At 38.4% G+C, this 16134-nt stretch overlaps 1 protein-coding gene across 2 annotated transcripts in view; it reads right to left on the bottom strand.

The window, feature by feature from the left end:
• Positions 1 to 16134, bottom strand: part of UBR1 (ubiquitin protein ligase E3 component n-recognin 1) — a 145690-nt gene that overhangs the window by 102242 nt on the left and 27314 nt on the right. For both annotated transcript variants that reach the window (XM_084631233.1, XM_084631232.1), the window contains exons 7-12: positions 8101 to 8163; positions 7495 to 7618; positions 6115 to 6222; positions 4871 to 4959; positions 3090 to 3188; positions 1333 to 1490 (exon numbers count right to left, since the gene is read on the bottom strand). In XM_084631233.1, coding sequence (XP_084487359.1) covers positions 1333 to 1490; positions 3090 to 3188; positions 4871 to 4959; positions 6115 to 6222; positions 7495 to 7618; positions 8101 to 8163 — 641 coding nt within the window. The remainder of the gene's footprint in view (positions 1 to 1332; positions 1491 to 3089; positions 3189 to 4870; positions 4960 to 6114; positions 6223 to 7494; positions 7619 to 8100; positions 8164 to 16134) is intronic.

Here is a 16134-nt window from a genome sequence, read left to right as displayed (position 1 = left end):
TTCATTCTGCTATTTTAGATTATGTCCTGAATTAAGTTTTTTACACTAAGAATCATACTGGATTTAAGCCTTCACTTCACTTCTGCTGTCACCAGAAGACCTCCAGTAAAGAAACAAGATCCAACTCTCAGTGCACCCAATGAGAATAATCTCATTAATTTTAAGGCAAGTTAGATCGGGCCTTGAAGTGAGATGTGTAACAAGGTTCTCAGTAAGTGGAACATTTTTAATAAAAAGGTCATTTTTTTTGCTAGCAAGGAGGTTATACTGTAGGGAAGTCCTTGCCAGTGCAAGATTCATGGGCTTAACATAGTAGGTAATTTCTGTTATTCATTTCTAGTATATATCTCACCATGTATGTAACCAAGGATGACGAGTGTGCTAGAATAGTTGATAGCCTGATAAACTCAGTGTTTCCTGGAGATTCTCATTGCTTTACATAAAAGAAAAGGATTTTGGAGAACTTCTTGACCAATTTTAAGTTCACATTTTTCTTGCCTTTGTAACACTAACTTCTAAAACTTTAATATTCTTGGTTTTATGGTTAAAATAAAATTGAAGAAAAATATTTGCCATTCTAATAGTTTTATGAAAAAAATTCAAAGCAACTGACCCCCTTTAAATGTGCAAAAATGGTCTCACAGCAGCTTTTTCCATTGGTAATGATCCACCAATTGTATCTTTCCATGGTTTACTTTCATCATTCTAACTGGTGATATCAATCTATTTCTGAACACAATACACTGTCATGGGTATTTACAATTGGGATCATGCGTGCGAATATATAGACAGTACCCAATGAGATTTAAATAACTAAAATCTCTTTGCTTACTTGCCCAATTACACTATTTTTAGTGTACATGATGCATAACCTAAACATACATAACAGAACCTTAAAGCATGCATTTATAACTGTTGTAACCAAAATTTTCAGAACAAATTATGTTAAGAATGACACGTCAAAGAACGGTCACAAAATTCTATCAACTATTGAACTACACACTGAACATCTATTCAATAGCCAGAAATGTGGCATTAGATACATTAACAATGTAAAACTAATCCATCACCACTATGTGTCACTAATTCACAATTAGCATGACCGTTACCCCCATGACTATGCTGGCATTATCAGACACCATGAAATACCAGTGGAGCCATCTTATGAGGGCAAAATTAAAGATGTGTGTCCACTGGGTTTGTTGTAGTACTGCATTTTTTGCAGTTTCTTTTGATACTTTAAACTAGTTGGGATCTACTTTAAAGCAAGGTGACAACAAGGCAATCTGTTTGTGGAAGTTTTTCATACTCCCTCCTCAAATGTACACTTACTTGAGGTCACATATGACTGCATACACCCGACCCAGTTTGTCCTGGCTGTAACCCTGGAAGTTGAACTTCTCATTCTTGTCCAAGTACTCTGGCAGCACTTCTAGTAGTGTCTCTGTGATGATGGTTATTACAGTTTGCTCTTCAATAAGATGGCGTGCCTGTGTGGGAAATGGTGTTTCAACAATAGGAATCTGCCTGGCTGCAAGAATAGGTAGACACTCTCTGCTCCTATTAATTCATAATTTGGATGTTCGACACTTGTGGCAAAGCGGTTTATACTTTGCCAAACATTCTCTAGTGCTGCGTGTCAGCTGAGCCACACTTGCAGTAAAGAGGATGGTGTCTAAAAACGTATAGTGCCATATCGCAGTTTTGACCCCCTAGTACAGTACGCAATGCCAGGACCTGAACTATGAGACACTAAGTGAAAAAAAGAGTAACTTCAGCCTCTGAGCAACTTCCATATCATTCTCTTCAGGGAAGTGAGATTCCCTTTTATCTGGGGACAAAGGGATACAGAACAAGTCTCCTGTGGTAGAAAGTTTGCCAAGGGACAAGACTGAGGCTGCTTTATGCTACTGTAATAGCAGTAATGCCAGGCAGTAGGGCTCTAATGGTCCCATCACCTGAAAAGTGGATGGCTGTGGCTGGCAGAGTGTGTGGCCAGAGAGGAGGGATGTGTGCCGGTTCAGTGGCTCCTACCAATGAATCTCCTGTAGGTAAGTTAGAGCTGGTGAGAGTTAAAGCTCATGAAAACCTTGAGGAAAAAGGTGTGACCACAACACTGACTGCCCTATGCCAAGGTGAATTCCTCCTTCTGCACAGGTGTAATCCCTCTCTGTATCAGCTCTGTGGAATTTGGCTCATTTTCTGTATGCTGGTATTTTCATCTAGTGTCTGACTTGAAAGGCAAAACTGTAAAGGAAAGAAAATGTGTTTGTGTTCTTTGTTTCTTTATGATGTATGAACACACAACCTCATTATTTTTACTTTAGAAATGTTACAAACATCAAATCATGTCTTCCTTTATTATTATTTATTTATTTATTTTACTAGCGGAATAAAATACTGGAGTGGGATGGCTCTCATTCTTCTGTTGAAGAGGGACCGGTGCCAACTCTTTTCAGCCAGGGAGTCTAAGTGTTTGGCAAGAGTACAAGTTACACAGGTGTCCAAAACATTTGTTAACAAGCTGAACAAAAATCATTCATTTCAACTGATCACGCTGTATTTCCTCAATAGCTGCAGTGACAAACTACTAGCTCCCCAGTCATTTATAAAGACTTCCTTGAAAGACAAGGTAGAAGAGATCTGAATTTCTCATGTAAAAACCAAGCAGGAACTCTACCTTCGAAACACACACAGATGCCGCCTCCTGTCTTTTAGGGCTTCTTCATCCTTTTCTTTCCCCCCAGGTCTCCCCACACACACACACACACAAACACACACTTTTTCCCCTCTGCAGGGAAAAAGGTAATCTTGAGCTGCAGACTAAAAGAAATTTAGCTGATTTATAGAATGACCTTGTGCAGAACTCCATTTACTTGCATCCCTTCTCATTTCTGTGATGAATTTTCGTAAAAACTTCAGACAAAACAATTTACCCTTTTATTTTAGCAAACTCTAAATACCCTTTTTGCTTTGGCTACAAATGTATGGAAACTGCCTACTAATTGAATCAGCAGTCTATAGATATGGTATCATGATAAACCACTCCAGGATCATGATAGATTTACTGAGGTGCTGGCTATACGTACCAGAGTGGGTACAGTGAATATCTGAACTGAGAGTGCAGTCACTGAGATACTTCTATCATGGTCATCACTGATGTATTCTTTTTGCAACAGCTTGTAATACTGTGAAAAGGAGAACATTGGGAAAATGATTAACAGCTAAAGCTAAATAAAACCAAAAACATTTAATTTAATTTCACTTGGAAGAAACACTACAGTTAAAACAGATGTCTTTATCACTCCCCAACAGCTCCAGATCAACACACATGAACTGCACAAAGCCCCATATCTAGAAGAGCACTTAATGTGGTTAACTTTACACAAGAGTAGAACCACTGATTCTTCTTTAAAGTTAAGCACATGCTTAGGTGCTTTGCCGGATGGAATCTAATTCCTTTATTTCCCACACTGCCATCCTTCTCCAATGAGGGAAACAAAACACACACACACACACACACACACACACACACAGTCAGTCTCTTAGCTCTTGAAATTACAAGAATCATAAAATAGGTCTTTATCCCCTCCACAAAACAGAATATGGACTGTTCTGTTGAAGAGCTGCCACCAAAAGCTCTAAGGATTCAGCATAATTCTTTCCCTTACATTTCCATTCCAAAGAGGAACAATGTCACTCACATTTTTCACTCGTAATATAAATGGATTGTCTCTCATAACAAAAATGTTCTGCTAGCCCGTACTTCATGTTTATTTCTCAAATATTGCATTATCTTTTTGAAAAAAAAAGATCAGATAGTTTACCCACTGCTTCAATGGTAGCAGAAATCTAGCAGCATGTAGTAAAGCTATATATACACACTGTGCTCATCACAGTTGCACATTAGCATCTACATGTCTAAAGCGGGGATTGAAGCAAGGACCTTGAAGTCTCATATTTTTTTGGCTGAGCTAGGAGGGTTGCTAACGCACTCCATGTTGGAAGTTCATTAGTTTAAAATCAAAACAATTCTCCATAGTTCTAAACTTAATACCAGAATGGCAAGTCTATGGCTTTTATCGTCCATTCCATTAGGTTATGGCTGAACTTGCACCTCATTTTAGATTAGAGAAAGATTGTTGGTTCTCTGGGCCAAATTGCCTAGCACCCATCTCAACTAGTGAATACAGCTTACAAGTTTTTTATATGTTTTGGTTTTTGTTGTATACTAATTTATATCCTTAAGTGGATACAGTATTGCTTCTCAGACACTTCAGCAACTTCTTTCAAGGTTGGAGCATGAAGAACTGTTTTGGACTAAGTATCCACAGAACTTTACTGCTACAATGTGATAATGAATAAGTTACACGTGTATCTAAATAATCCTTGACAAAACCTTATTGAGAATCCTGAATTACAGATGGACAGCACCTATGCTGCATTTCTGTACAAACTGCAAGTTACCTTAAAACTGATATCAGTACGGATGTGAAAAAACAAAAAAAAAAAACTTTCTGAAATTAGGCTAGTGAACATGAAAAATATTTATAAAACACCATAAACAGATGGTTTTATGGGTTTATCAAGTCAATGTACATTTAAAGAGGGCATAAACATACCATGTATTCTCTGAGTAACCATTCCACTCTCTCATAAATATCTTCCTCGATATATTTTAAAAATTAAAATATATTGTTAACTATAATTTAAAATTCCATGGTCATGGAAGCACAAACAAGAAGAGTTAGGAAATGAAAATCAGTTTAAGATTTCATCCATAATTTTTACTCTCCCGTTTTTTTCTGAGGACATCACTTGTTTAAAATTTATAACCACAATATGTAAGAAAATATGAACATCTAGTTACCTTGACAAATTCAATAGCAAAAAGTTTTTTGTACTCCATTTCCATGAAAAAACTGCTGAAAATAAGTTCATGAAGGATCTTCCTTGCCCCTGTGAAGATAATAAAATTTGTTTTACTCTTACTCCACTAAACACTATTTTTTTTTTGTGCAGGAAAAGAGCAGGTGGAAAGAGAAGGAAACTCCATATCATTAGAAGTATTAAGACAGTTATGCATATACACATATAATCAACCCACTGGCAAGTAGCCTATTATTCATTTTAACAACATTCATTAGGTAACTGCTTCAGAGCTCTGGTAGATACAGGAATCCACTTGTCCAACATGGCTCTGTTTCCCCCCACCCGCTTGGGACACAGTGAGCTCAACTTCCTTTTAGCTTTCTTTGAAAGCCAATGAGCAAAGATCTAAGACCAGTCCACATTCAATGTTTGTAGCAATTACACTATATAGAATTTAGAAACAAATAAGCTAACATGCTACGAGCACCAATATACCTGTGTAACTGCGTCCACATGACAGGATTACAACCAAACTATATTAGTTTCTAAACTGATAATTAAATCAGTATAAGAATTGTATGCAGACAGGTTTCTTTAAATCATCCAAGTCATGCGTGTTAAGCTTTCTTAGCTTCGCTGTTTAAGGGTAACAGATCCTCTTTGACATTTTGTGGTTTTACTTAGTTTGGAAACAGGAGGAATGTTCTAGTTCTGAAGGGTTGCGTCTCCATTTGTGAACAGTTTCTGGGCTCTTAAATCTTTTATGCCAATCAGGCATATCATTCTCTTCTCAGACACTTTCTACTCTGGTTATTTTGTATGGAATATCCTACCACTCTCAGTAATGAAGGTGCGTCTTCCCTTTGTCCTTTACTTAGCCATTATAGATACATATATAAACAATTATACTTATGTCACTGTAGCTGAAATGTTTTCATACCTTCTATTTTGTAACATTTTACATTTGAAAACTGAGAGCAGGTTTTCATCGTCAAGTTACATTCCCAGAGTACATCCTCCAAAATATGTAAATTTGAAAGGAAAGGATAAGGAGGCCAACACTTAACAAAACTCAATCATATTCTTAAACTTCAGCTGCCCTAGAATTAAGAACTACATTGAAGACTTAACTTATACTACTATGGCTTCCATTTTAGGGCATTTATTTACTTAGCATATTTAACAAATATATTAAAGTGGATTGCAACTTCAGTTCAGAGTAACTTACATACACCCACCCACCTTTATGAAGTTTTGCATCCCAAAGCATCAACATGCTTATGAGGCAGGGCTTTTCAGAGTCAGCTTCCTCTTTGAGGCATATTTGACAGAAGATCTGGCGGAAGTCACCTAGACAGAGAAGTACATTAGTTTGTGTAATGTCATTGAATAATCAAGGGGTCCACCCAACAAAATACAAGTCTGTTTAAGAGATAATTTCATACAGAAATTACTTCTGGATTCTGATCTTAAAAACCAAAATCACAGATCACTGACTAACCTTAATATTTCTACACAAGTGTGATCTCAGCATACCTTGTTGCTCTGTAGAATAACTTCCCTAATTTCCACAGAGTAGAGTTACCTACTTACGAGAGAAATTTAGGGAGTTGTGGAGGACTGACATTTCACTAGGAAGGGGGTCAAGACAGCCTTGCACAGAAAATTCTACACCTGATCTGAACACAGGTGAGCAGGCCAGGTTGGGATGTGACTTTATCTCTTCCAGCCCCTACACAGGGTACTCTTACAAAGTTGGATTACATAGGCTTTGTGTAAGATTCCAAAATGTCATCTTATATTTCTTTAAAGTTATTGATAAACAAATTATTTGCAGAAGTAGGATGAATGTATGATAGCCACTTTTCTAAAGACAAAAGCATTGGTGAAAGAGAATTAGGAAATGAGTCCTTATATTAGAGGTTTCTTATGTGCAATGCAATTTTGCAATCAAGAAGCAAAAACAGTGGTGATTTGATTCAGTTTAATAAGGACTAAACCTAGCACCCACTTCTCTGAGAAGAGAAAGGGGCCTATGAATGGATTTTTTGTTTTATTTTCTAAGCAACATTCTAAATTTGGAAAAATAACGAGTCTGGAGTGGACCTGAGAGTCTCTTGTTAACACAGTCAGCCTTTGGGCCTCAGGGAGGAGAATCTGAGTTTTCAAAAAACAATCTAACCATTTTCATTTTGAAGAATCTTGAAAAGAAACACAATATTAGGACTGAAAGGAGCAAGCAGCTGGCTTCTGCAGCAAGACACTTTAAAAATCTCTTCTCCACACACACTTTATGTAAAATTAGTCAGTTAGGTTTGGAACGTTCCCAAAGAATCAGCACACAGACAGGAAAGCCACCTAAAGAGTCTCCATGAGATTCTGGAGGCGGGGAAAGGAGGGGAACACACCATAACAGTTTGAGGGGTGAAGTGATGAAAAGATAGATATATTATTGCAAGGGAGAAGAGAGAAACAGATTATTTATTTTAAGGGGAGAAAAATGGGAGTATTTTAAACAAGGGAATATCACATGTATTGCTGCCTAAAGAGATATTTTTTGAGGGTACATCTTGCTAAAGTTTTGGCAGCCCATTACTGGAACAAAGTAAATTATATGCTTACTTGAATAGCTCATAAGTTTGTTCAACCAAGAACCAAGACGCAAAGCAAATTTCTGATGAGCCATAACATCAGCATGCAGAACCTCCACATGAAGCGGTCGTTGGGAGACATTCTCAGAGTGCCTCTACAAGTCAGGTAAAAACAAGAAAATAAAGTTTGAAGGAGAGAAGGCCCAGAAGTTCTAATCTTCTTAACCCGTTCACGAACCCTCCTCTCACTTAAGCAAATTTTTGCTTCAGACACCTAAACCAGCTGACTCCCGATTTAGGACAGTGTTTAACACGTGTATCTAACTTGACCAAAAGATGGTGGAATAAATTGTATCTCAAGGGGTTTAAAGAAAGATTATAAAAAAATCTGCATGTATTAAGTTATAAAGATTACATAACAAAAATATAGACAGACAAATTGAGTGAGGTAATATATTTTAATCGGACCAAATTCTGTTGGTGAAAGAGACAAGCTTTTGAGTTTACACAGATTCTCTCTAATATCCTGGGACCAACACGGCTACATCATCACTGCAAATAACAAAAAAAAGGTAATAAAAAAAATACAAAGAACACCAAAATTTGTAAGACTGGAATAAAGATTTCAGGAAGTTACCTTGATTTCTTCCTTTGCTTCCTGACAGGATACATAAGTTCCCTCTTTAACAGCCCTACGACCCTGTTTAAATAACAAGGAATTAAATAAGAAATGAATTAATAAAATATTGAAAAAAAAAAGAATAATTTAAATTAAATTAAATTAAATTAAATTAAAAAAAGACACTTCGGCCAGGTCCCTGCTAGGTGACATTATTCAAAATAAGCAGGCAGCACAAGGCAGGTGTGGTGAGGAAACAGGTATCTGACTGCCAATTAATTTTATCTAAAAATTACTAAACAAAAATAATTCAATTAGGGTTGATAAGTGGGAGAAACAACAATTAAATAGATGGAATTAATAAATAATTGTTTCTCATGAAATTAGTTCAGGGAAACCAAAATCAAAAGATGGAATTATCGATACAGACTATTCAGGAGACTATTATTTTAGTAGCAGGGGTTCTTTTAATGCACTAGGTGACGCCTCATAATCAACAATTATTTTCTTCAAAATTAAGAAAATATTTAAATAACTAAAATAAAGAGAAAAATCAATACACAAAATAAATCAATAAGTATATAAAATGACAAGAGAATATTAATACACAACTCAATCAGCAATGAATAGGCAAATGAGATAAGCATATAAAATAAAAGGTAAATGAGTATTAAAGTATTAATACTTAAATTAACTTGTAATTACTTATGTAATTCTAAAATGTAAGAGAAAAATCACAACAAAAATTGATTAAATATTGGCAAAATTTCTATCATAGAAGAATAAAACTCAAAGCTATAAGAATCAACAACCATGCTATATTCAGTCATCTACTCAAGGCACTAAATATATCAATGGGTATTTGAACTTCTCTACATGAGCAACTAAACCATGGCAAGCTGGGGTGTGAATCTACCCTGACGTTACTGTGAATGTGGTCCAACGTCCATATGCATTCTGTTGATCTGTTGAGTTTGTTAGAATGTTTTGAGCTGCATTCCAATGAACGGTTAACGAAGGCCATGATCAACTACTGCAGGGCAGGTTCACACCCCGGCTTGCCGTGGTCTAGTTGTTCCTGTAGATAAACCCTAAGGCCTTGTCTACACTGCCACTTTACAGCGCTGAAAAACACACCCCTGAGCACAGTGCTAGTGCCATAACTACACAGCCATGTTAACGTGGCAGCACTTTAACGTTGGCATCGAAGACATACCCTTAGTCTCCTACTGAGAGAGGCTAATGATTAAACATCATTAACATTTCAGTAAACACATTAAGTGTAAAGTAACCAAGGTAAATTCAATTAAAGTAAATTAGGTTATAAAACTATCTAAAAAAATCTCCTAGATTAAAGAAAAAGAATAAAACTGGGAAAAATAAATAGGATAGTGTACTTGAGTTTAATAACTTAAATGAGACTAGTAAAACAACAAATAATTCTCCTCAGCTCTATCTTAAGAAATCAGAATTCTAGGACTAAACAAAGGATTTAACTAAATGAATTCAAGGTCATATGACAATTACAGCTCACCATTAATCAGTGTTCAGACACAGCTGTCTAGCTAGAAATTGTTATTTCTATGCAAGCTGGGATATAAATCACCCAAGGAAGGAACAGGTAGGGTTCTCTCTGTTTTGGTTGAATTAATAGGCTAAACGGAAATGGTGAAAGATAGCAACAGAGTCTAACCAAGTATTGTGTAAGGTGGCGGTCTCAATTTTACACGAGGCAAAAAGTTTAGAAAAGCTGAGTTAGACGTGAGACTCCAAAAACAGAAAACCCAATAATAAAGGGGGGGATTTCAATTAACCCCATATTGACTGGGAACATGTCACCTCAGGACAGGATGCAAAGATACATTTTCTAGGCACAATTAATGACTGCTTTTTGGAGCAGCTAATCCTGGAATCCACAAGGGGAGAGGCAATTCCTGACTTCGTCCTGAGTGGAGCACAGGAACTGGTACAAGAGGTGAATAGCTTAATCATCAGTATTAGCAACCATAATATAATTAAATTTAGCATCCTTGCAGGGGGACAATACTAAAGAAACCCACCACAGTAGCATTTAACTTCAGAAAGGGGAAAATACACAAAAATGAGGAAGTGAGGTAAAAAGAAATTAAAAAGAAAAGCCACAGGAGTGAAATGCGTGCGAGCTGCACAGAAACTATTTAAAAATACCATAACAGAGGAAGAAAAAAAATGTGAATCCATAATTTAAAAAAATAATAAGAGGACCAAAAAAAATCACACCATGGCTAACCAACAAAGTAAAAGAGGTGGTTAGAGACAAAAAGGTATCCTAAGTAAAATACTAATATGGGAAATAGAGAGTAGCGTTTACACTGGACTTGCCAAACGTTAAGTATAATTAGGCAGGTCAAAAAAGAATTTGAAGAATAACTAGAAAAAAAGCACAGAAACTAAGAACAATTTTTTTTTAAGTCAGTCAGACGCAGGAAGCCTCTAAACAATCAATGGGGGCACTGGATAATCAAGATGCTAAAGGAACACTTCAGGAAGACAAGGCCCAGGTGAATCCTATGCATCAGACTACACTGAGTACGTGAGGAAGGTTCCCACATCTGAGCCATTCTTTTTAGGTGATGCATTTGAGGAACTGTCTCACATTGAGGTGTCAGCAGCAGAGGTTTTGGAACAAACTGATAAATTAAACTAATAAATCAGCAGAACCAGATGGTTTTCATCCAAGAGTTCTGAAGGAAATCAGATACGAGATTGCGGAACTACTAAATGGTATGTAACCTATCAGTTAAATCAGCCTCTGCACAGATGACTGGAGGATGGCTAATGTGATGACGATTTTTTTTTTTTTTTTAAAGTCTTCAGAGGCAATTCTGGCAATTACAGGGTCAGGGAGCAAACCGGTTGAAACTATAGTAAAGAAAAGAATTATCACACACAGAGATGAACACAATATAGATACATAGATACTAAGGTCAGAAGGGGACCATTAGGATCATCTAGTCCGACCTCCTGCACAACGCAGGCCACAGAATCTCACCCACCCACTCCTGCGAAAAACCTCTCACCTATGTCTGAGGTGCTGAAGTCCACAAATCGTGGTTTAAAGACTGCAAGGAGCAGAGAATCCTCCAGCAAGTGACCCGTGCCCCATGCTACAAAGGAAGGCAAAAAAACCTCCAGGGCCTCTTCCAATCTGCCCTGGAGGAAAATTCCTTCCTGACCCCAAATATGGCGATCAGCTAAACCCTGAGCATATGGGCAAGATTCACCAGCCAGATACCCAGGAAAGAATTCTCTGTAGTAACTCAGATCCCATCCCATCTAACAACCCATCACAGGCCATTGGGCCTATTTACCATGAATATTTAAAGATCAATTAATTGCCAAAATCGTGTTATCCCATCATACCATCTCCTCCATATACTTATCGAGTTTAATCTTAAAGCCAGATAGATCTTTTGCCCTCACTGCTTCCCTTGGAAGGCTATTCCAAAACTTCACTCCTCTGATGGTTAAAAACCTTTATCTAATTTCAAGTCTAAACTTCCTGATGACCAGTTTATATCCATTTGTTCGTGTGTCCACATTGGTACTGAGCTTAAATAATTCCTCTCCCTCTCCAGTATTTATCCCTCTGATATATTTATAGAGAGCAATCATATCTCCCCTCAACCTTCTTTTAGTTAGGCTAAACAAGCCAAGCTCCTTGAGTCTCCTTTCACAAGACAAGTTTTCCATTCCTTGGATCATCCTAGTAGCCCTTCTCTGTACCTCTTCCACTTTGAATTCATCCTTCTTAAACATGGGAGACCAGAACTGCACACAATATTCCAGGTGAGGTCTCATCAGTGCCTTGTATAACGATACTAACACCTCCTTATCTCTACTGGAAATACCTCGCCTAATGCATCCCAAGACTGCATTAGTTTTTTTCACGGCCATATCACATTGGCGGCTCATAGTCATCCTATGATCAACCAATACTCCAAGGTCCTCCTCCTCCTCCGTTACTTCTAATTGATGCGTCCCCAGCTTATAACTAAAATTCTTTTTATTAATCCCTAAATGCATAACTTTATACTTCTCACTATTAAATTTCATCCTATTACTATTACTCCAGTTTACAAGGTCATCCAGATCCTCCTGTATGATATCCCGGTCATTCTCTAAATTGGCAATACCTCCCAGCTTTGTATCGTACACAAACTTTATTAGTACACTCCCACTTTTTGTGCCGAGGTCACTAATAAAAAGATTAAATAAGATTGGTCCCAAAACTGATCCTTGAGGAACTCCACTGGTAACCTCCCTCCAGCCTGACAGTTCACCTTTCAGTAGGACCTGCTGTAGTCTCCCCGTTAACCAATTCCTTATCCACCTTTCAATTTTCATATTGATCCCCATCTTTTCCAACTTAACTAATAATTCCCCATGTGGCACAGTATCAAAGGCCTTACTGAAATCTAAGTAAATTAGAGCCACTGCGTTTCCTTTGTCTAATAAATCTGTTACTTTCTCAAAGGAGAACAGGTTGGTTTGGCACGATCTACCTTTTGTAAAACCATGTTGTATTTTGTCCCATTTACCATTGACTTCAATGTCCTTAACTACTTTCTCCTTCAAAATTTTTTCCAAGTCCTTGCATACTACAGATGTCAAACTAACAGGCCTGTAGTTACCCAGATCACTTTTTTCCTTTCTTAAAAATAGGAACTATGTTAGCAATTCTCCAATCATATGGTACAACCCCTGAGTTTACACATTCATTAAAAATTCTTGCTAATGGGCTTCCAATTTCAGGTGCCAATTCCTTTAATATTCTTGGATGTAGATTATCTGGGCCCCCCCAATTTAGTCCCATTAAGCTGTTTGAGTTTTGCTTCTGCCTCAGGTATGGTAATATCTACCTCCATATCCTCATTCCCATTTGTCATGCTACCATTATCCCTAAGATCCTCTTTAGCCTTATTAAAGACTGAGGCAAAGTATCTGTTTAGATATTGGGCCATGCCTAGATTAGCCTTGACCTCTACTCCATCCTCAGTGTTTAGTGGTCCCACTTCTTTTTTCTTTGTTTTCTTCTTATTTATATGGCTATAGAACCTTTTACTATTGGTTTTAATTCCCTTTGCAAGGTCCAACTCTACTTGACTTTTAGCCTGTCTCACTTTATCCCTACATGCTCTGACCTCAATAAAGTAGCTTTCCTTGCTGATCCCTCCCATCTTCCACTCCCTGTATGCTTTCTGCTTTTTCTTAATCACCTCTCTGAGATGCTTCCTCATCCAGCTTGGTCTACAACTCCTGCCTATGAATTTTTTCCCCTTTCTCGGGATGCAGGTTTCCAATAGCTTCTGCAGCTTTGATTTAAAGTAATCCCAGGCCTCCTCTGCCTTTAGATCCATAAATTCTTCAGTCCAATCTACTTCCCTAACTAATTTCCTTAATTTTTGAAAGTCAGCCCTTTTGAAATCAAAAACCCTAGTTGCAGATTTATTTTTGTTAATCCTTCCGTTCAGTTTGAACTGAATTAACTCATGATCACTTGAACCAAGATGATCCCCTACAACCATTTCTTCTATGAGATCCTCACTACTCACCAAAACCAAATCTAAAATGGCATCCCCTCTAGTCGGTTCAGCAACTATGTTGGGGAAGAATCAACTTGGCTTTTGTAAAGGGAAATCATGCCTCACCAATCTATTCAAATTCTTTGAGGGAGTCAACTAGTGTATGGTCAAGTGATCCAGTAGATATAGTGCAGTTGGACTTTCTGAAAGCCTTTGACAAGGTCTCTCACCAAAGGCTCTTAAGCGAACTAAACAGCAATGAGATAAGAGGGAAGGTCCTCTCATGGACCAGCAACAGAGTAAAAGGAAATAAAGGGTAGGAACAAATGGACAGTTTCCATAATGGAAAGAGGTAAATGCAGTGTCTCCCAAGGATCTGTACAATGACTTGTGCTATTCACAATATTCATTAATGATCTGAAAAAAGGGGTGAACAGTGAGGTAGCAAAATTTGGGGACAATACAAAATCACTCAAGACAGTTAAATCCAAAGCTGACTGAGGAGAATTACAAAGAGTTCTCACATAACTGGGAGAAGGGACAACAAAATGGCAGATGAAATTCAATGTTGATCATGCAAAGTAATGCACACTGGAAAATAGAACCCCAACTAGATATACAAAATGATGGGATAAATTAGCTGTTACCACTGAAGAAAGATTAGGATCATCATGGATAGTTCTCTGAAAACATCTGCTCAAGGTGCAGTGGCAGGCAAAAAAGTTAACAAATGTTAGGGACCATTAGGAAAGGGATAGAGAAGACGGAAAACAGCATAATGCCACTATATAAATCAATGGTACGCCAACACCTTGAATACTGCATGCAGTTCTGGTCGCCTCATCTCAAAAAAAAAAAAAAAAAAAAAAAAAGATACATTACAACTGGAAAAAGTACAGAGAAGGGCAACCAAAATGGTTAGGGGGGTATGGCACAGTTTCCATATGAGTCGAGATTAAGACTGGGACTGTTCATCTTGGAAAAGAGACCACTGAGGGAGAGTATGATAGAAGTCTATAAAACCTTGAATGGTGTGGAGAAAGGGAATAAGAAAGTGTTATTTACCCCTTCACATAATACAAGAACTAGGTGTCACCCAATGAAATTAAAAGGCAGCAGATATAAAACAAACATAAGGAAGTACTACTTCACACAACACACAGTCAAGTTGTGGAACTCGTTTACATGTGATACTGCGAAGGCCAAAAGTATAACTGGGTTCAAAAAAGAAATAGATGCAGCCCCATGCTCTGAGTGTCCCTAAACTTCTAACTGCCAGAAGATGGGACTGGACAACAGGGGATGGAACACTTTGTGACAGGGTCGGGCCAGATGGCTACAGGAGAGTAATAGAAGGCAGATATATTAGCCCCAGGTTAAGTAGGTCCCTTTTCCCTCAGTAAGGTAACAGGGAAGGTTCCAGAACAATCAGGAACCTTCTGGAGACAACTAAGACAGACAGGCTGATTAGAACACCTGCAGCCAATCAAGAAGCTGCTAGAATCAATTAAGGCAGGTTAATCAGGGCACCTGGGTTTTAAAAAGGAGCTCACTTCAGTTTATGGTGTGCGTGTGACGAGCTGGGAGCAAGAGGCACTAGGAGCTGAGAGTGAGAATGCGGACTGTTGGAGGACTAAGGTGTACAAGCATTATCAGACACCAGGAGGAAGGTCCTATTGTGAGGATAAACAAGGTGTTGGGAGGAGGCCATGGGGAAGTAGCCCAGGGTGTTGTAGCTGTCACACAGCAGTTCCAGAAGGCACTCTAGACAGCTGCATTCCACAAGGCTCTGGGCTGGAACCCGGAGTAGAGGGCGGGCCTGGGTTTCCCCCCAAATCCTCCCAAACTCCTGGTCAGACACAGGAGGAGTCGACCTGGACTGTGGGTTCAGAAAAACGGCCAAGCTGAGGGCTGCCGTGAAACTCCAAGGCAAGCAAATCCACCAATAAGCACAAGACCCACCAAGGTAGAGCAGGAACTTTGTCACAACTTGATAATTCCCCTGTTCTTTCATTCCTTCTGAAGCATCTGGCACTGGCCATTGTCAGAAGACAGGATACTGGGCTAGACAGTTCACTGGTCTGACCCAGTATGGCCATTCTTATGTTCTTAAGTATAAACACTAGCAACACTGATATACAAAAAAAATAATTAAGGAGCGCAGTGCTCCTAGTAATTGGAATAAACAAAGATAAACCTGCAACAATTTAAGTTACCACACACAAAGATGAAAGTAGTTTAAAGTATAAGGTATTAACCAGTGATGAGCTGCCAAAAGCTGAAGAACCGGTTCCTTCACTCGCTCTGGGTCTTCAGTGGCATTTCAGCAGCAGGTCCTTCAGTCGCTCCGGGTCTTCAGCGGCACTGAAGGACCCGTCGCCGAAGACCCAGAGCGAGTGAAGGACCCACTGCCGAAGTGCCACCGGAGACCCGGAGTACCGCCGGATGAGTTAAATTAAAAAGGGATTCTCAGGGGAGCCTCCCCAGC

This window comes from Lepidochelys olivacea (genome assembly GCF_965140295.1).
Source record: "Lepidochelys olivacea isolate rLepOli2 genome assembly, chromosome: 6".
In the NCBI taxonomy this organism is placed as follows: domain Eukaryota; kingdom Metazoa; phylum Chordata; order Testudines; family Cheloniidae; genus Lepidochelys; species Lepidochelys olivacea.
The sequence above is the reverse complement of the archived record's forward strand: the minus strand, read 5'-3'. Positions and strand labels throughout refer to the sequence as shown.